The 21,372-nt window shown below is 27.8% G+C and overlaps 3 protein-coding genes across 3 annotated transcripts; 2 read left to right on the top strand and 1 right to left on the bottom strand.

Annotated features, from left to right (window-relative positions):
• The first annotated feature begins 2,117 nt into the window (after positions 1 to 2,117).
• Positions 2,118 to 2,685, top strand: LOC100266734 (SKP1-like protein 4). Its single transcript, XM_019217121.2, has one exon. It carries the CDS (start codon positions 2,138 to 2,140, stop codon positions 2,609 to 2,611), a length of 474 nt encoding a protein of 157 aa, XP_019072666.1. The 5' UTR covers positions 2,118 to 2,137; the 3' UTR covers positions 2,612 to 2,685.
• Positions 2,686 to 6,437: 3,752 nt separating this feature from the next.
• On the bottom strand, positions 6,438 to 6,934 carry LOC100251299 (SKP1-like protein 4). The gene has a single exon (XM_002265103.2). The coding sequence runs from the start codon at positions 6,912 to 6,914 to the stop codon at positions 6,456 to 6,458; it is 459 nt and encodes a 152-aa protein (XP_002265139.1). The 5' UTR covers positions 6,915 to 6,934; the 3' UTR covers positions 6,438 to 6,455.
• Positions 6,935 to 16,675: 9,741 nt separating this feature from the next.
• LOC100261538 (receptor-like protein 6) lies at positions 16,676 to 19,826 on the top strand. Its single transcript, XM_059735624.1, has one exon. It carries the CDS (start codon positions 16,700 to 16,702, stop codon positions 19,142 to 19,144), a length of 2,445 nt encoding a protein of 814 aa, XP_059591607.1. The 5' UTR covers positions 16,676 to 16,699; the 3' UTR covers positions 19,145 to 19,826.
• Positions 19,827 to 21,372: the final 1,546 nt, after the last annotated feature.

Raw genomic sequence — 21,372 nt, 5'->3', positions numbered from 1 at the left:
TTAGGAAAATCCTTTTAAACTGATAAAAATTTAATTTAAATATTATTTCAATTTTTTTTCTCTATATAAAAGAAGTAAATTTATTTCTTATAAAAATTTAAAAAAAAAAAAAAAATTATAATAGAAGAATCCTAATCATACCGAGAGACTAAACAACTCAATGAAAACCTACTATAACCATGAATCAATTTTTTTTCTCTCTCTCTCTCTATAAAAAAAAAATTGAAAGTTTTGTTTCAACCTCTTATGTATTTTATTTGGTCTCTAAAGCTAAAAAAAAAAAAGATTTAATTAAGTGGCTAAAAGGCTTGAAACCTTTTCTCTATAATTTAACTCAAATAAATGTAAATTTAGTCCAAAAAATTTCAAATTAAATTAAAGTTGTATTGAGCCAATTTTAATCTAAAATCCAAAACCAATATTTTGTGATAACATTTGAGTAAAGTTAATAAAAAATTTATATTATAATAAATTAACTATAGCCGTGTTTTCTTTTCACATTTATCCAAGCATGTGTAAAAAAATTAAAAATATATATTTTTTAAAATAATTTATTTCAACAATTTTTATTTTGGAAAAATTGTGTGTTTCCTATTCTAATAGGAATCAATAGAAAATAGGTCACTTGTTTTAAATTAAATCTATATTTTTTATTTTAAAATATTTAAAATTTATCCTTGCTATTAATTCCTAAACCATAGTTGTTGGGAAAAAGTTACATCATTTTAAAAAAAATAAAAATTATAGTATCTTTTGGTTTAATTAAAATAATTGAAAAAAGAAGAAGTAAATAAATAATTGATATTCAAAATTTATATTTATTTTTATATTTTTAATAATTAATAACAGAAATAAAAAGATAAGTGCCAATTTTGTTTTCAAATTTGAAAAAATCTAGTCCTTAAGATTTAATTTTTTATTTATAAATTGATTTATAAAGGTTTTTCATTAAAAAGAGAAATATGGAAAACTAAATTATAATTTTATTTTCCAGAAATAAATAAAAAATCAAAAGTAGTACATAATTAATTTTTCATATTTCATAATTTTTTATTAATAATGCAACTAAAATTTAAAAACTCATAATGGTTTTGAGAAAAAATTTCAATGATAAAAAGTTAAATACAATATAATTTAATATAGGGAAGAAAGTTATGTAATATATTTTCAAATTTAACAAATTTATATTATCATTACTTTGTAAAAATATTTTTATTTATTTATTTGTTTATTTTTATAATGGTAAATGGTGAAATCTCTAACATAATACTAATATTTGTCTTTAAAAATTATGACTTTGATTTGGCTTTCAACAAAAGTAAAAAATGGGAAACTATCCCAAGTCCTTAAAATTCTTTGTCAAAAGAAAAAAAAATTAATAAGTTGATAAATTATTTATAATTGTTTATAAAAGAATAATAATATACTAAAGAATATACAGAATGATAAAATTTAGAGAAACATGAAAATATAAGGGTAAATATATAAATAATTTTTTTTATAAAAATTCTTTTTGAAAAGGGAAAATATGTATTTAAAAAAATCAAGGAAAAGATGGGAGATATGAAGATAGAAAGTTTAGATTTTAGTAATAAATAAGAAAAGAATAATATAAATAAACGTATAAAAACTTTAGGCTGCTTACACGAGACTAATTGCTTTATTTTTAATTCTGTTTTTATGTTATTTCTTATTAATATTTATTGATTCTTATTTAAAATAAAATAATTATTTTCATATTGTACAACCTTATATTATTTTCCATTAAAATTAAAATAATTAGTGAAAAAGTAATAAAGTAAAGAAATATGAAAAGAGGAGGTTTGTAGAAATATGGAACAGATTTAGGAAAATCCTTTTAAACTGATAAAAATTAAAATTAAATATTATTTAAATTTTTTTCTCTATATAAAAGAAGTAAATTTACTTCTTATAAAAATTAAAAAAAATATATATATAAAAAATTATAATAGAAGAATCCTAATCCGAGACAGAAACCTACTGTTTCTACAAAACAACCCAATCAGAAAACCTACTACAACCATGACTCAAAATTTTCTCTCTCTATATATATGTCGATATAAACCCACACCACTCATCTTTACTACCATTTTTTTTCTCTCAAAGTTCTCCAACAATGACCAAAATCGTGACCCTCAAGAGCTCCGACGGTCAGACCTTTGCCGTGGACGAGGCGGTGGCGCTGAAGTCTTCAACAATCAAGAACATTCTTGAAGACACTGGCGCAGTTGAAAACAACGCAGTTTCGGTGCCATCGGTGGATGGCAAAACCCTTGCTAAAGTGATCGAGAACTGCAACAAACACGCGAAGGAGCCCAGCGGATTGGATGAGAAGGCGGAGGTGGATGAGATGGAGAAGTGGGATGCCGAGTTTGTGTACTTGTTGGATCGAGAGTTTTTCTTTGATGTAGCCTTGGGCGCTTATTTTCTTAATATACGAGGGTTGATTGATTTGACATGCGGGAAGATAGCTGACATGACTCGGGGTAAGACTGTCGAACAGATGCGGGAGATTTTGAACCTCGAGAATGATTTTACCGTAGAGGAGGAGGCTGAGATAAGGAGAAAAAAAAAATGCTTGGGCATTTGAATGAATTAGGTGAGTTTTAGGTATTTTAAGGTTTTGGTATTACATTATTTTCTTTAAAGATTTTTGTTTGGTTGTATAGAAAATTTATAAAATTGAATGAGTTGATTAATTTACCTTTTAAGATTGATCTTTTTTTTAAAGATAAGGAAAGAAATAGAAATAAATTGAATTGGTATCCAAAATAAAATTGAATTGAAGTATTTCATTTTAATTCTTGACCTTGAATCATTTCATTTTAATTCTTGACCTTGAATCATTTCATTTTAATTCATACACCTTTGTTTGATTTTTAGAAAATTTGAAAAAAAATACAAGGAAAAGAAAATACAGGAAAAAAAAATTAAAAAATAGATTTAAAATTGATAATTAGATACTTCTTATTTTTTTATGTAAAAATTAGATAATTTTAAAATATATAAGTTTTTAATGAATTTTAATTATATTTTATTTTCTTTCGTATAAACTTCTAACAAATTTTGATTATATTTGATTTTTTATATTATAAATAAAACTATGTTTTTCTATTCTAATACAAAGAAATAGAAAATAGAACTTTATTTAAAATTAAATTTATCTTTTTAAATTTTAAAATATTTGAAATTTATGCTCATATTAATTACTAGTATAATTCTAAAAATCTCACTTCATATATAGGCTAGAAAATCCCCTTCCAAAATAAAAGAAAAAAAAGTAAAAAAAAATAAGAGAATAATTTATTAGGAGGTTCTTGCCTTTATAAGATTCAAGCATCATCCATAAGTTCCCATAATATTATCATATTTTCTAACAAATCCATTATTTTTGTTAAGATTTAGAAAGAGATGATTTATATTGATATGGATGATCATTTACTAATTTCTATAATAAGATTCTGAAAGCATAGAGGTAGGGAAAAAGATTACATCAATTTTTTTTATAATAAAGATTATACTATTAATGTATATTATTAAAAATTGAATACATAAGAAATAAATAAATGATTGATTTATTAAAAAATTATATTAATGTTTATATTTTCAATAATAGAAATAAAAATACAAGTGTTAAATTTTATTTTTAAAATTTTTAAAAATCTAGTAAATGTAAAAATAAAATATTAATATTTTGAAGATAAACTTAAAAATGAAAGAAAAAAAAAATCATCTTTTGACTTAAAATTTAAATTTTTTATTCATAAATTGATTTGTAAAGGTTTTTTTATATTAAAAGATATGAAGTATGGAAAACTAAATTGTAAATTTCATTTCAAAAAATAAATAAAAAGGTAAATGACTTCTAATTGATTTCTAAGATAAATTTTAAAACTAAGTAAAATAATAATTTCTTTCCTAATTTTATTGAAATCATTATGAAAATAATATCTCTTGTTATATTAAAATTTTAATTTTTATTCCTTAATTGGTATATACAAAATTTTTTATATTTGGTATATTCATGCAAAGTATTTTTTACATCCTAATATCCAAAAATATAAAACATATATAATAATAATAAATGATATATTATTTAAAATTCTTTATAAAAAAGAATAATGTATTAAAAATTGGAAAGAGAAGGTTTAGAGAAATATGAAAATAGAATAAATAAATAAATATTTAGACCATGTTTTGATTTACTCATGAAAAGTTAAAAATTATTTTTTAAGCTAATAATAAAGAAAATAATAAAAATTTATTAAAGAAACAAAACAAACGGAATTTAAAAATATATAGATAGGGTATTTTAGGAAAAAAAAGTCCAGGAAAAAAAAGTCAACACACTTATTTTTTAATGGTTTTGTATACACTAGATAATAGGGTTGCAATTTGGACTGGTTAGTTAGGTTGATGACTAACTCAAACCTAACCCAAATTAAATATAATTAATCCAAACTCAACCCAACTAGAACTCTAACATGAGGTACTCAACCCGGGCTTAACCAGAGGTAATTAACCCAAGCCTAACCCAACCTCATTTTTATAAGCACATGTTGAGTTTGGGTTGCTCAAGTTAGAGTCCGATTGATTGGGTTAGATTGGATTGATCTGGTTGCATAATTCAAAATCTTTATAATATTTTAAAAAAAACCTTTTTTAATGTATTTATATGAATTATTAAATGAGACAACTTTAAGATAACAATAAAAGAATAAATATAAATTTATATATATTTTTTGAAAATAAGAAACATATGATATAATATAATTTTATTTTTTAAAATAAAAAAATGAATATTATTACTTAGGATAATATCTATATATATATATATATATATATATATATATATATATATATATATATATATATATATATATATATATATATATAAATCATGTGTGGGTTAGGTTCAGATTATTCTAATCCTTAATCCAAGCACAATCCTAATTGAATTCTAATTGAAATAACTTAACTTAAGCCCAACCCAAATATTTAAACTGATTGTCCAAATTCGCCCAAAAGTCAAGTTGGGGTTTGGGTTGGATCAAGTCAACCCATCCAAACCCAAATATTTAAAATGATTGTCCAAATTCGCCCAAACGTCAAGTTGGGGTTTGGGTTGGATCAAGTCAACTCATCCAAGTTGCTCCCCTAATGTTAGATATAGATTTATATTATTTTAATTTAAAAATAAATTAAAATTAAAATAATTTTTTCTCTACAAAATATTTATTAAATTATGTTAAATATAATTATTATATAACTTTAACAATTTAGAAGTGGTAAATAAATGACAACTATATATTATATAAAATACCAAAATCCTCATCGATAGAAAACTTCATTTTTAAACTTATTAATTTTATATTTTCTTCCCCTTTCTTTTTTAAATTTCATTTTCCCACCTAATTTTCCTTTTTTCTTTTACATTCCTTAAAAGCTTCTAATTTTATACCAAAATACTCAAATTAAGAATGATAATAAGACTAGTATTTAAAAACAAAAATAGATTGAATTTGGGGTTTCAAAGAAGAATTGGAAAATCCTTTTACAATAAAAAATTAATTAAAATATTTTCAATTTTTTTCTTCTCTTTATATATATAATGTTAATTTATTTACTTCTTAAAAAGTTTAAAAGTAAAATTTATAATAGAAAAACCCTAATTGTACTATGGAATGAGACTAAGGTGGTGTTTGTTTTTTGGCTTAATAGAAAAAGTCAAATTATTTGTTAAAAGTAACTCATTGACATCAACCAACATAATTAAATTAAACTTATTGATAATAAGTTCAGTTTAGTTATATTGCTTAATATCAACAAGGTACTTTTAGATGAATAGAAAAAACCAAATATTTTAGTTTTTTCTATTCAGCTAAAAAACAAACACCACTTAAGTGTTTCTCTAGAACGTCACAAGTGATATTTCAATCATATGATTTGAGTTTTCAGATCTTTAGAAGTGTTTACTAAATTTTGTCAAATAGATTTTTTTTTCAAAAACATTTTTTAAGATAATAACACTTTCTATAATTACTACCAAACGACTTTAAACCAAATGGAAACATACTATTTCTAGAAAACAACCCAAAATAGAAAACCTACCATAACCGTGGATTAAAAAATCCCCCCAATAAGTTACTTGCACAACAAAATAGAAAAATCTACCGTAACTTCCCCAACCATACCGATGGATCAATTACTTCCTTAGAAAATTATGATCCAACATTAACCTTGTTAAAATTTCATTAGGTCTTTGAAATTTTATCTAGATGATAGGTTTTATGAATTTCTTTGGCTTATGAACAAATTTAAAGAGAAATTCTAAAATCAATTCTCATTTATAAATTTTCTATAGAACCAAACAAAAATCTTTAAATAAAATAATACAAAACCGAAACCCTAAAATACCTACAACTTGACATAATTTATTCAAATGCCCATGCATTTTCTCCCCGAATCTTGGCCTCCTCCTCTTTTGTAAAATCGTTCTCAATCTTGAAAATCTCCCGAATTTGCTCGGGACTCTTCCCACGGATCATGTCAGCAGCCTTCATGCATATCAACTCAATCAACCCTGCTATGCTCAAATAATTGGCTGCCATGAGCATGTCATACAAAACAGCTTGATCCACGTCCACGAACTCCATGTCCCACTTCTTCATCTCATCCACCTCCTTCTGATCCAATCCAGAGGGTTCCTTCACATGCTTCTCACAGTACTCCATCACTTTAGCCAGGGTTTTACCATTCACCTTTGGCAATAATACTTCATCATCGCCGGTGTCTTCAACAACATTCTTGATAGTGTGGCATTTTAACGCCACTGCCTCTTCAACGGTGAAGATATGGCCGTCAGAGCTCTTGAGGTTCACGGTTTTCGCCATTATACTCTAACAAAAATAGGTAGTATGGTTAAGAGGTGTGGTTTATATTTATATATGGAGTATGGTATGGTTCGTATTTATAGATGGAAAAGAGTGATTTGTAATTAGAGTAGGTTTCCTATTTGGTTATTGTTATTCCTTTTAGGATTAGGTTTCTAAATTGTAATTTTGGATATACTTTCCATTTTGTATTTTTAAAAGTAAAAAATAGTGGTAACTTCTATATCAAATATAACTCTAAGAGAATTATTAAAAAATGAAATAATTCTTAAAACCGGTTTAAAAAAAATTGAGGTATTGAAAAAAATTTATATCTTTTAAAATTAAAAAATTTTAAAATTAAGTTTCAAATTTATAAGGTAAGCCTATTGTCTTTAGAAGAGATTGTATATTTTTTAAATAAAAATTTCTATTTTTTTTTAAAAACAATAAGTGCTTTTGGAAGCCTTATATTTTATATATATATATGTTTAAAAGAATAAAAATTAACTTTTTATTTATAAGAATGCAATTAGGCCAAGAAATAGTCCAACTTATTCCATGTTGAAAAAAAAAAGGTTGAAATAAATTAAACTTTAGATTCAAATTCAGACTTTTATGCTAGCTTTGGAAATCTACTTCTCAAACACTATTTAATTTTATTCAAATATGAATTCTCATTTTTAAATTTTGTTATTTGGTTTAATATAAATAGTGCTAATTTTGTAATAATAATTTTGTAGTGCTACTTATAATTTTCTTTATTAGTTTATGATTATTTGGCCTTTATTGTGATTCACTGTCTATCCATTACTTGTTATTTGATCTTTTGTTTCTATTTTTAAATATAATGGTATGAAGGGTTAGGAAAAACCATTTTTTTCTCAATAATTAATGTCTCTCATTTGATCTAATAGCCTTGCATTAGATAATAACAAATTTGATAAATACTAATAACTGGAGTATTAGAACGGGGAAAGATCCATTAGATAATAAACTATTGGTCTTAAGGAATGAAGAAATAGAAAAAAGAATATGAAAGAAAATATAAAGAAATAAAAGGGGATCGATACGAAGTTATATACTCTATAACATAGTACTTATCCATACAAGTAATGAAGAAAACATACGAAAGTTTCCACTTATTCAAGAATGTTATATATTGTATAATATGTACTTATCCACACAAGTAATTAAGAAAACATACGAAAGCTCTCAGTTATTCAAGGATAGTGGCATGCTCCCAGTTATTCAAGGATAGTGGCATTGAGTTTCTCGACTAGGGAATGGATATAACTCAGTAGTAGAGTGTCATCTTGACATGATGGAAGTCATCAAGCCTTTGTCTTTCCATTAATTCTTTGAATTTCTCAAAGAAATATAATGTTGAATGTATGTGGGTTTTTTTTTTATTATTATTATTTTATATATTTTAAGGTTTAATAGAAAAGCCCTTTGTTTGGAAGAACTGATTTTTGTTTTATTTTTGTAATTTTATGAAAAAATTGGAGAAGACAATGAAGAGAGGATTTTGTGCCTTTTGTTTTCCAACTATTGATGCATAATAGACCCAATTTAAGATGTATGTAGGTTAAATTTTAAATTTCTACCTCAAGAGTAATTGTTTTCATAAAGGAAAAAAGAATAATTAACTATGCCTCATTAAATATGAGATTTCTTTTCCTTTATATGCATTAAAAGGTTCTTAAACATGAGATGAAGGTTTTAAAATATTAAATAGAAGTTTTTGAATTAAGTTTTCAAGTCTCTAACACCCAATTTATTCATTGAAATTGAAAAAAAAAATGAATATTTAAGAAATTATATTGAAAGTCTTCGGAAAATGGATGGTAAGAAGGCTTACAATAAATACTAACATGTTAAATGGTGTTATCATCTATCGAATGAGATAAAAATATTATGTGCTTCTTATTCGAATTCCAATAAAATAGAAATGTATATATAACGTTGGGGATGTTACTTTTTCAATATTTACCTCCACAATTTTATGTTATTTTAGCATTGTTGTATTTTCTCTTACATGGTTTATCAAGGTTTTGAACTTTTTTTTTGTGTTTATAAATATATATATATATTCATATTCAATTTGAGTGAGTCATTTGACCCTTTGAGTGTATTCCTTGGTATTTCTTGGTGTTTTGCTCTTTCTCAAATACAAAGTGCCCAACAAGCTTGATAATTGTTTTTAGTTTCAAATTTATATAAATTCTTTATTTGTTTTCTATTGCATATTGAAATTTTTGTTTGAACCTCTATCTATTTTATTTGGTCTCTAAAACTAAAAAAAATAAATTTGAATTAAATTAAAGTTGTATTGAGCGAACTTCAATCTAGGATCCAAACCAATATTTTATGATAACATTTTAGTAAACTTAATAAAAAACTTTATATTATAATAAATTAACAATAGTCATGTTTTTATCAATGGAATGATTCCTTTTCACACTTATCCAAGTATGTGTAAATAAATTAAAAATATTTTAGAAAAAATAATTTTTCTCAACATCTTTGGAAAAATTAAGATATTGAAAACAATATTTTTATTTTTATTATTCATTAAATCTGATCAACACTCACTACTTATTAATACTCATATTTAAATAACTTTAAAAATTATTACCTTTTTTTTTATATAATAAGTGTCTAGTAAGCCTACAAAATACATAAGTTTCTAATTTTTCTATTTTTAAAAATAGAAGATATACTTACCAATGACACATTAAAATTGTATGCCTCTTAACTAGTTTTGTAAATGCACTATTTTTTAATTCCACTTTCAATATACTTCTTATCATATATTTTTATAATTAGAATCATTTAACAATAACACATTCAACAAAGCTTCATCCAAACAATGAATATGAAAAATTATAAATTGAATAAGTCTAAATGTCGCCTAAAATTGATGAAAACACAATAGAATGGTCTTTCATGTTCATACAAATACAATTTAACATTTGGATTAAACTTTTTGAAATATAAGTTTTCATCATTAATTTGAATCAAAACACCTTATTGGAAAATTGGGAATCCTACGAAATTTTATAGGTAATTATTAAGCAATTATATGGACTTAAATAAAAAAGAAATTTTATTTTAAAAATGATAGAAGACAAAAAAGAAAAATTTCGAGACATGAAATTGCTTTTAGAACTAATCCAATTGGTAGAAATTTGAGAAAGCCTCCCAATAGCCAAAGTAACAAACCCTAAACATAATAATTATTTCTTAGTACTAAGGGTATGAAGACTTAAACCTCATTCAATGCAAACCAAATCATCTAGTGAGCTATACTTTTTGTGGAGAAGTTATTTCCTTGGACACTACAATAAAAATATTTAGATGGATGACTTAGTACTTAAGAAAAATTTTGTTCATAAATGTGATTTCATGTAATCCATATATCCTAATGTTTTCAATTTTTTAGTTTTATTTTCATATTTATCTTGGGATTATGTAAAAAGCATTAACAATATTCTTTTCGAGTAACTATTAAAATGTTAATTATTTTTTTGGTGGTATTATAATTTGGGATGGTGAGAATAGAGGAGCAAAGTACGAAGAGTCACTGTAAGTAGGCCACGTGTAATATATCTTTTCTATTTCAACTTAGGCCCAACCCAATAATGGGCTTGGGGCAAAGCACCAACTATTCAACTGGATTGGACTGGACTGGGTTATCTAAGAATTTGACAATTTGTTGCTAGTGCCTTAATCTTTGTTTGTGGATATTTAAGAATTTCATTTTTTTTCTTTAAATACAAGAATTCACCTATTAACTATGAACATATTTATCTATAGCGAGGAATTGGAAGAAAAGTGGGTTTAAAAGTCAAGAATTTAATAATATAAAAAAAAATTATCTTTATTTTTAATAAAAGTATTTTTAAAATATAATTCTCAAGTATAAAATTCAATTGAATAACAATGATAATTATTACCTAGTCTACTAAACAAACAAGTTGGATGCCATCCTTTGAGAACGCACATTTGAATTTTTTTATATGTATTTTGTAAAAAGTTTCTTTTTTCACTTTGTTAGTATAAGCTTTAATATTATTATTTTAAAAAAAATTAGATCAAACCCTTATTAAGATATCAAAAACAATATTTTTATTTTTATTTTTCATTAAATCTTATTGACATTCAATATGTATTCAAACTAGCATTATTTTTTTTTAAGTAGCTTTAAAAAATTATTACCTTTGTAAAGTAAGTTTCTATGAAGTTCGAGTTACTATTTTTAAAAATAGAAGATGTATTTAAATGACACTTAATTCATTAAAATTATATGCCTCACAATTAGTTTTGTAAATGTGCTATTTTTTAATTCCATTTTCAGTATACTTGTTATCATTTTTTTAATGGTTGAAATCATTTAACAATGAATACAAAGCTTCACCCAAACAACGAATATGAAAAGTTAAAAATTGAATGAGTTTAGATATTGTTTAACATCGATGAAAACATAATACGATGATAATACTAATGGAATACTCCTCTTTGTTGGGTTGGATCATGTTCATACAAACACAAATTAACCTTAAAACATCATAATAAAGCACTAAGGGAATGAGGACTGAAACTTTGCTTAATGCAAACTACTATCTTTGCATATCAAAGTCATCCAATGGGCAATAATACTTTTTGTGGAGAAAATTGGACTTTTTCCCCTTGCGATATACAGGCCAAGACTAAGATTAATTGTTGTCTTTATTCCAAGTCTTTTGCATATCCAAGTCATACTAATATTAATTGCTTTCTTTATTCTAAGTCTTTTGCATATCTAAGTCATCCAATGGGTCACACTTTTTATGGCGAAGACTAAACTTTTGCCCCTTGCAATATGTAGGCCTCATCCAATGGGCCACACTTTTTATGGAGAATGCTAGACTTTTGTCCCTAGCAATATGAATGCCATGACCAATACTAATTGCTTTCTCTATTCCAAGTCTTTTGCATATCTAAGTCCATCCAATGGGCCATACTTTTTATAGATAAGACTAAACTTTTGCCCTTGTGATATGAAGACCAAGACTAATCGGTTTCTTCAATATTCCAAGTTATGTGCATACTTCTATGTAGGGTAATAACATAAGGAAGTTTATTATGGTTTTATAATGCAAGTCTAGATTTGTTATTCTGTTTTTTTTTTAAATTTATTTACATGCATACACACACTTTTCCTTTTAAATAACATAATTTTTTGCAAATAATCTTTGACAAAACTTTTATCATACCCTTTTTTTAACTATTATACTATTTTCCCATATCTAAAATTTTCAAAGCACACATTTTGTTTTGCAATCATTTATTAACCACGTACATTCCTTGGACACTACAAAAATGATTTTATTTGAAAATTAACCAATAAATATATTTAGATGGATGACTCAAAACTTAAGAAAAAAATTTGTTCATCAATGGACTTTATAGGCAGTCTCACCTCACTTGCATACCTTGAAATTGATAGCTTCCCTGAATTGACATCATCTCTTGAAGAGATTAGTTCCTTCATATCCACGTTGCCACAATCTATCTGTGACTATTGAAAAGATGTCAAAGGGAAACAAGTGAAGATTGGTCAAAGATTGCTCATGCTACAGAAAGTTATTTTAGGTTTGAAATCCCTACCTTTCTCCTCATTTGCTATGGTTTAATGTTTATCAATAAGCTTTGTTTACCTTCTTTTTCATTACAATTTAGCCCTTTTAAATTTATAATTTATTTATTTATTTAGCCCAAAATCATTACAATACTCCATGAAATTTGGAATGTTTTAATCAATGTGCTTCTATCAATTTTTCTCATAAAGTATTTAAGGAAAAAGACAGGAAAGAATTTTTATCGTAAAAATTTAAATCAATGAAATTATTTAAAAATTATATAATTATCATTTTTTTTATCTATGTATTTGAAATGGTTTTGAATCTCTTATTTTCATAAAAGTAGTTGTTAAAAATAAAAAATTTTATTTTCACATCACTTTTGAATATATATATATAACTTTTTTATTTTTTTCAAAAATGTTTAATTTCAAGTTCATTAATATACCTCTTGATAAATGTTCAATTTTATTAATGATACTTATATCTTGATAAAAAAATTTTAAAATGGGGTTAATTACAAAAATGAAAAAAAAACAAAGGCATCATGCTAAAGCATAAACAAAAGCAAAGAGTAATTATTATTGTAACAGGCAGGATAAAGTGAAGTCCAAAACCACTAGTAACCTCATCATCATCACAGGTTTTTTCCTCTCAAAGTTGAGGAACACACGTAAACCATTACAAAGAATACAGTGGAAGCTAAATTTTCCATCCAAATGGTATTATATATATATATATATATATATATATATATATATATATCCACGGGAACTGTAGAAAATGATGATGTTACAAAAGAATACAACAAATCACTGGTTTTTAAGACTGTAGGACAACACAACAAAATCAAAATCTCTGCCATACTCTATATACATAGACACATTACACATAAATAACCCAAAAAAAAACAGAAGGGAAAAAAAGAGTAACAAAATAAGGATGGGTTGTTTCAACCCTTTTGGGGTTTTTATCACATTTTTGCCTACAATTGAAGTTGCAGCCGAGTGGTAATTTTAGTTTCAGGAATGGTTGTTACTTGTTAGACCACTGGAATTCTATCTCCAGGTTTCGGGAAGGCCCACTTTTGCTTTCAGGCAACGGAGTGTACTCACCCGCCACAGTTCCCAGCATGACAACCCGGTTGATCTAGATTGTTACTTTTCCGAATGAGCTCTGCCAGTAAATAAAAAAGAAATAAGGGTTTAATGATGGAGTATAGAAGAATTTGGAAGGGGATGTCCGAGATTCAACAATGGGCTGGTTTACCTTTCCCATTTTGCTCTTGTTCTTGCAAAATGCTATCCTATGAAAACGTATGTTTGAATTTTGTATACGCATTTGATAATATATATATATATATTTACGTTGTTAATATAAGCTTCGATGTTATTTAAATTTTCCTTTTTTTTTTAAAAAAAAAATCAAACCCTTATTAAGATATTAAAAACAATATTTTTATTTTTATTATTCATTAAATCTTATCGACACTTAATACTTATTAATACTCATATTTAAATAATTTTAAAATTTATTACCTTTTTTTATAATAAGTGTCTAGTAAGTCTACAAAATACAGGAGTTACTAATTTTTCTATTTTTAAAAATAGAAGATATATTTACCAATGACACATTAAAATTGTATGCCTCTTAACTAGTTTTGTAAATGCACTATTTTTTAATTCCACTTTCAATATACTTCTTATCATATATTTTTATGGTTAGAATCATTTAACAATGACACATTCAACAAAGTTTCGTCCAAACAACGAATATGAAAAATTATAAATTGAATAAGTTTAGATATCGCCTAAAATTGATGAATACACAATAGAATGGTAATACTCTCCTCTTTCATGTTCATACAAATACAATTTAACATTTGGATTAAACTTTTTGAAATATAAGTTTTCATCATTAATTTGAATCAAAATACCTTATTGGAAAATTGGGAGTCCTATGAAGAACTTACAACATAGAAAATTATAGGTAATTATAAGTTTCTATGAAGTCTGAGTTACCATTTTTTTTTCTATTTTAAAAAATAGAAGATGTATTTAAATGACACCTAATTCATTAAAATTTTATGCCTCACAACTAGTTTTGTTAATGTGCTATATTTTTTAATTTCATTTTCAGTATACTTGTTATCATTTTTTTTTAATGGTTGAAATCATTTAACAATGAATACAAAGCTTCACCCAAACACCAAATAGGAAAAATTAAAAATTGAATGAGCCTAGATATTGCTTAACATTGATGAAAACATAATTAGATGATAATACTAATGGAATACTCCCCTCTTTGTTGGGTTGGATCATGTTCATACAAACACAAATTAACATTTGGATTTATTAAACTTTCTCAAATGTAATTTTTTGTCATTAATTTGAATCAAGATGCTTGATCGAAAAACTGGGAGTCCTCATAAGAACTTACAATACATAAAATTATAGGTAATCATTGAGTAATTCTATGGACTTGAATGGAGAGAAATTTTATTCTAAAAAGATAGAGAAAAAAAAAATAGAAAATTAAAGTCATGTGATAACTTTCAAAACTAATCCAATGGATGGAAATTTGAAAAAGCCTCCTAACAGCTAAAACACTAAGGGAATGAGGACTAAAACTTCGCTTAATGCAAACTGCTATCTTTGCATATCTAAGTCATCCAATGGGCAATAATATTTTTTGTGGAGAAAATTGGACTTTTGCCCCTTGTGATACACAGGCCAAGACTAAGATTAATTGCTTTCTTTATTCCAAGTCTTTTGCATAATCTAAGTCATCCGATGGGCCACACTTTTTATGGAGAATGCTAGACTTTTGTCCCTAGCAATATGAATGCCAAGACCAATACTAATTGCTTTCTCTATTCCAAGTCTTCTGCATATCTAAGTCCATCCAATGGGCCATACTTTTTATAGATAAGACTAAACTTTTGCCCTTGTTATGATATGAAGACCAAGACTAATTGGTTTCTTCAATATTCCAAGTTATGTGCATACTTCTATGTAGGGTAATAACATAAGGAAGTTTCGTATGGTTTTATAATCCAAGTCTAGATTTGTTATTCTGTTTTTTTTTTAATTTTTTTTTCAAATTATCTTTGAAAAATTTTTTATCATACCCTTTTTTAACTATTATACTATTTTCCCATATCTAAAATGTTCAAAGCACACATTTTGTTTTGCAATTATTTCTTGACTACGTACATTCCTTGGACACTACAAAAATGATTTTATTTGAAAATTAACCAACAAGTATATTTAGATGGATGACTCAAAATTTAAGAAAAAAATTTGTTCATCAATGCTATTTCATGTAAAATATATATGCATATGTATCAAAGAAAAACATGAAAAATCGAAAACTATAAATGTATAAATATTAAGATAAGATTCATATATTGGTGCAAGTACAAAAGAAACAATATTTCAACAATAATGCTTTTTCCCTTTGAAACTTTACATGGCTTTACTTGGAAACAACATTTGGATACAAGTACCATATATTCCCCCTTTAAAAAAAAAATATTATATTAGGTTTCCATTCATCTTTCACTTAAAGCTGAAAACAGAAAATTATCCTTAATGAACCTTCTGCTATACATCTATTCTTCATATTCTAATTGCTTTAGGCATGCTTAACTTTCTAATTTAGTGATTCACATAGTAGTTAGAAAGCCAAACTCTATCTTTAGGCTGATAAGTTGTGAAATCTAGTAGTCATAGTTTTCACTTAATTGTAGATAATTAAGAAGGATGCAAGGTTAACTAATAGTAAAAGATATTATTGAAAGTGACAAAACTAAATGGATATCATTTGAGAAATTATTGTGGCCAAGGTGGGTAAGCAATATGATCTCATTTTTCTACTTAGTTGCCCTCCCACTTTGTCCATGAAATCTTAGCTTGTGATTAAAAGTGGGCAAAATAGTTCGACTCTTTGTCGGACAACCAACCCACGTTGTCATTTTAATGTGGAGGTGACTCTAAATTTTTCTTTGATTTGAAGTCAATGGTCCCACATTTGAATTGGAAACTTTGACGAAGTTTCTAATAATTAAAATTTAAACTTAAATTATAAGGGAACCTTTGGGTATAAATTCAAGCCATCCATTATTATATTTTTTTCATCACACATCAGCCAATTTTTGTTATAGCTTTTGAAGATACGATGTATCGAATCCTTTACTTCCTCTTCTTTCTCTCATATTCCCGAGTTATTTGTTTCTCTTTCTCTAATTCTACGAAGCTGTGTCCTCATCACCAGAATGTTGCTTTGCTTCGACTTAAGCAAACATTTTCCGTAGATGTTTCCGCTTCTTTTGCCAAGACAGACACTTGGAAGGAAGACACTGATTGTTGCTCATGGGATGGTGTCACATGCAATAGGGTTACAAGCCTTGTAATCGGGCTCGACCTTAGTTGCAGTGGCCTCTATGGCACCATTCATTCCAACAGCAGCCTCTTCCTCTTGCCTCATCTACGAAGGCTCAACCTTGCTTTCAATGATTTCAATAAGTCCTCTATTTCAGCTAAGTTTGGACAATTCCGGAGAATGACTCATCTCAACCTTTCTTTCTCTGGATTTTCAGGTGTAATTGCTCCAGAAATCTCCCACCTATCCAACTTGGTTTCGCTTGATCTCTCCATCTATAGTGGATTAGGACTTGAAACAAGTAGCTTCATTGCACTTACTCAAAACCTAACGAAGTTGCAGAAACTTCATCTCCGAGGTATAAATGTCTCTTCCATTTTGCCTATCTCCCTACTGAATTTATCTTCTTTGAAATCTATGGATCTCTCTTCCTGTCAACTGCATGGGAGATTCCCTGATGATGATCTTCAGCTGCCCAACCTTAAGGTTCTCAAGTTAAAGGGTAACCATGATCTCAGTGGGAATTTCCCAAAGTTCAATGAGAGTAATTCCATTCTGTTGTTGGATCTTTCTTCAACAAATTTCAGTGGGGAGCTTCCTAGTTCAATAAGCATTCTAAAGTCTTTAGAAAGTTTGGATCTCTCTCACTGCAATTTTTCAGGGTCCATTCCCTTGGTGTTAGGGAAGCTCACACAAATCACTTACTTGGACCTCTCAAGAAACCAATTTGATGGTGAAATCTCAAATGTTTTCAATAGGTTTAGAAAGGTAAGTGTATTAGACATTTCCAGTAATAGTTTCAGAGGTCAGTTCATAGCGTCACTTGACAATCTAACAGAACTTTCTTTCTTAGACCTTTCAAACAATAAGCTAGAAGGTGTCATTCCTTCTCATGTGAAGGAACTTTCAAGTCTATCCTCTGTCCATTTGTCCAATAACTTGTTCAATGGGACAATACCATCTTGGTTGTTTAGTCTACCATCATTGATAGAGTTAGATCTCAGTCATAATAAACTCAATGGTCATATTGATGAATTCCAATCCCCTTCATTGGAGTCCATTGATTTGAGTAATAATGAGTTAGATGGGCCAGTTCCAAGTTCCATCTTTGAACTTGTAAATCTTACATATCTCCAGCTTTCTTCAAATAACTTGGGTGGCATTGTGGAGACAGACATGTTCATGAATCTTGAAAATCTTGTCTATCTCGATCTTTCATATAACATTCTGACATTGAGCAACTACAACCATTCCAACTGTGCACTACCATCCTTGGAAACATTGTTGTTGTCTTCTTGCGACATAAGTGAATTCCCAAGATTTTTATGCAGTCAAGAGTTATTGGCATTTTTAGATCTTTCAAACAACAAGATTTATGGACAACTTCCGAAATGGGCATGGAATGTGGGTACGGAGACACTGTCTTACTTAAATCTTTCTCAAAACATGCTAACCAGGTTTGAGAGATTTCCATGGAGGATTATGCAATATCTCGACCTTCATTCCAACTTGCTTCAAGGGCCACTTCCATCATTGATTTGTGAAATGAGTTATATTGAAGTTTTAGATTTCTCCAATAACAACTTGAGTGGCTTAATTCCACAATGTTTGGGAAACTTCAGTAAGTCTTTCTCAGTTTTGGATTTGCGAATGAATCAACTTTATGGTACCATTCCTAAAACGTTTTCAAAGGGCAATCTTATCAGGAATCTTGACTTCAATGGAAATCAATTGGAAGGGCCTCTACTACGATCTTTGATCAATTGTAGAAGGTTGCAAGTTTTAGACCTTGGAAATAACAGAATAAATGATACATTCCCCCATTGGTTGGAAACTCTTCCGGAGTTACAAGTTTTGATCTTGCGTTCAAATAGGTTCCATGGTCACGTAAGGGGTTCAAATTTCCAATTTCCATTTCCCAAGTTACGAATAATGGATCTCTCACGCAATGGTTTCTCTGCCAGTTTATCGAAAATATATTTGAAGAATTTCAAGGCAATGATGAATGCGACTGAGGATAAAATGGAATTAAAATTTATGGGCGAATACTCTTATCGAGATTCAATAATGGTAACAATCAAAGGATTTGATTTTGAATTTGTAAGTATCTTGTTTACTTTCACAATAATTGATTTGTCAAGCAATAGATTCCAAGGAGACATTCCAGATTTCATTGGTAGTCTTAGTTCACTTCGAGAACTCAACTTGTCTCATAACAACATTACAGGGCATATTCCATAATCTTTGGGGAATCTAATGGTGCTTGAATCGTTAGACCTCTCTTCGAACAAGCTCAGTGGGAGAATTCCAAGGGAGTTGACAAGTCTAACGTTTCTTGAAGTCCTAAATCTTTCAAAAAATCATCTCACTGGAGTCATTCCTCGAGGCAACCAATTTGATTCATTCACAAATAATTCATATAGTGGGAATATAGGATTATGTGGATTTCCCTTATCTAAGAAATGTGTAGTTGATGAAGCACCACAACCTCCCAAAGAAGAGGAGGTGGAATCTGATACTGGATTTGATTGGAAAGTCATATTGATGGGGTATGGCTGTGGACTAGTAGTTGGATTGTCTATTGGGTGCCTCGTCTTCTTAACAAGAAAGCCTAAATGGTTTGTAAGAATGATTGAAGGAGATAGACACAAGAAGGTTAGAAAGTCAACAAGGAGCACTTGTAGGCATGGAGCAAGAAGAAGTTAGGCCCACTACAAGGAAAATGTCAAAAGATGACGTTTTTTAAACATCAAGATAGATATAAGATGACGCTGTTCAAAAGCGTCATATTTTTTACTGTCATCTTATAAATTGCCATTTGTTGACGCATTTTAGAAGCGCCATAGTATTTTCAACTCAGCAATGACACTCATAGTGAGTGTCATAATTTTAAACCTTGGCACTTTTTAAGTGTCATCATATGTTTATAATTTCATTCATGTCAATATTGACACTCGATAAAGTGTCATTATACAGGTAGAAACAATATTGACACTCGTAATAAGTGTCATTGTACAAGTTGAAACAATATTGACACTCGTAATAAGTGTCATTGTACAGGTAGCAACAACATTGACACTCGTAATAAGTGTCATTATATGGCATGTTCAACGTTGACGCTTAAAAAAACGTCATTTTCTTGGATCCTCAACGTTGATGCTTATGAAAAGCATCATTTTATTGGTATCCTTAACCTTAACACTTATGAAAAGCGTCATCTTCTGCCTTTATCTAATTACCATGATGCTTTTAAAAAACATCATATTCTCTCATTTGAAATTGTAATATGCCAGAAAAGGAAATCTCCTAATTATGCCCTATTTTATAAGTTTCCACAAACAATTAATTCAACAATAAAAAATTAATTGAAGAAACTGCATAGACAAAAAGTAGCAATATTCTGGTGTTTCTTTTCACTAGTAAAATTTACCTATTAACATCATACATAAGTAATTATGAATTTGTTTAGCATTAAATTAAGTTAAAGTTGTCTAATAAACCATAAATTTTACAACTTCTTCAACATTGAGTTGTTCATGGTCCTTCGCTGCATCTAGTTCCAAGGATTGAAATATCGGTAAATACGGATATATCGGTACTTGGATTTTACGGATATATCAGAAATATCAGAGAAATATCGGTGGATATTTTTCATCAAATATCGGTGAGACAAAAATGATCCAAAATTGATGGGAATGCTTAGAAAAATCCAAAGAATGATAAAATAAGCAAGAATATACATGTTAAAGTTATTTTATAAGTGTAATTGACATAAATATGGTCAAAGAAAAAAATATCGGTAAACAGTTTACGATACTTGGATTTTAAGAATAGAAAATATGAAATTTGGAATTGTACACTTAGAAAGTTAGAATTGAGTTAAGAAATATTTGATTTTATTAAATGAAAACAATTTACACATAAACATAATACATATGACATTGCAATGGTCCTTAATACCAAAATGAAGATCGATGTGGTTCCATCATATTGTTATTGTTAGATGAAGGGAGCCCATCTTGTTGAAGACAATATTCATACTAGGACATGGAGTTTCGATAGTATTGATTGTATGTACGAACATGCCATGCATAAATTTCTTGAGTCCTACCAACAACTTGTCCATGGATTGGAAATCCAGGGTTTTCCCATGTGCTCGTTTGAAATCCTTGTTGTTGCAGCTGATGTGGAAGGTAGTATGGCATTTGTGTGGAAGAAGGATAGTTATACCTTTCATACTCTTCATCAGTGGAACTTGAAAGATTTTGAGGAGGTTGACCATAACTCATTGCATAAGGGGCATAAATGTTGGCTTCGTTTGATGAATCACTGAATTGAGTCTCTACACTCATCGACTCAAAACTGGCCGACAATGAGTCCTCGTTGTATGGCATCATCCTTCGTTGTTTTCCTCTATATGGCTTTCCAATGGCTCCAACACCTGGACCGACTCTTCTAGAGCCGTGGTC

Source organism: Vitis vinifera, chromosome 19 (assembly GCF_030704535.1).
Source record: "Vitis vinifera cultivar Pinot Noir 40024 chromosome 19, ASM3070453v1".
NCBI lineage: Eukaryota > Viridiplantae > Streptophyta > Magnoliopsida > Vitales > Vitaceae > Vitis > Vitis vinifera.
The sequence above is the reverse complement of the archived record's forward strand: the minus strand, read 5'-3'. Positions and strand labels throughout refer to the sequence as shown.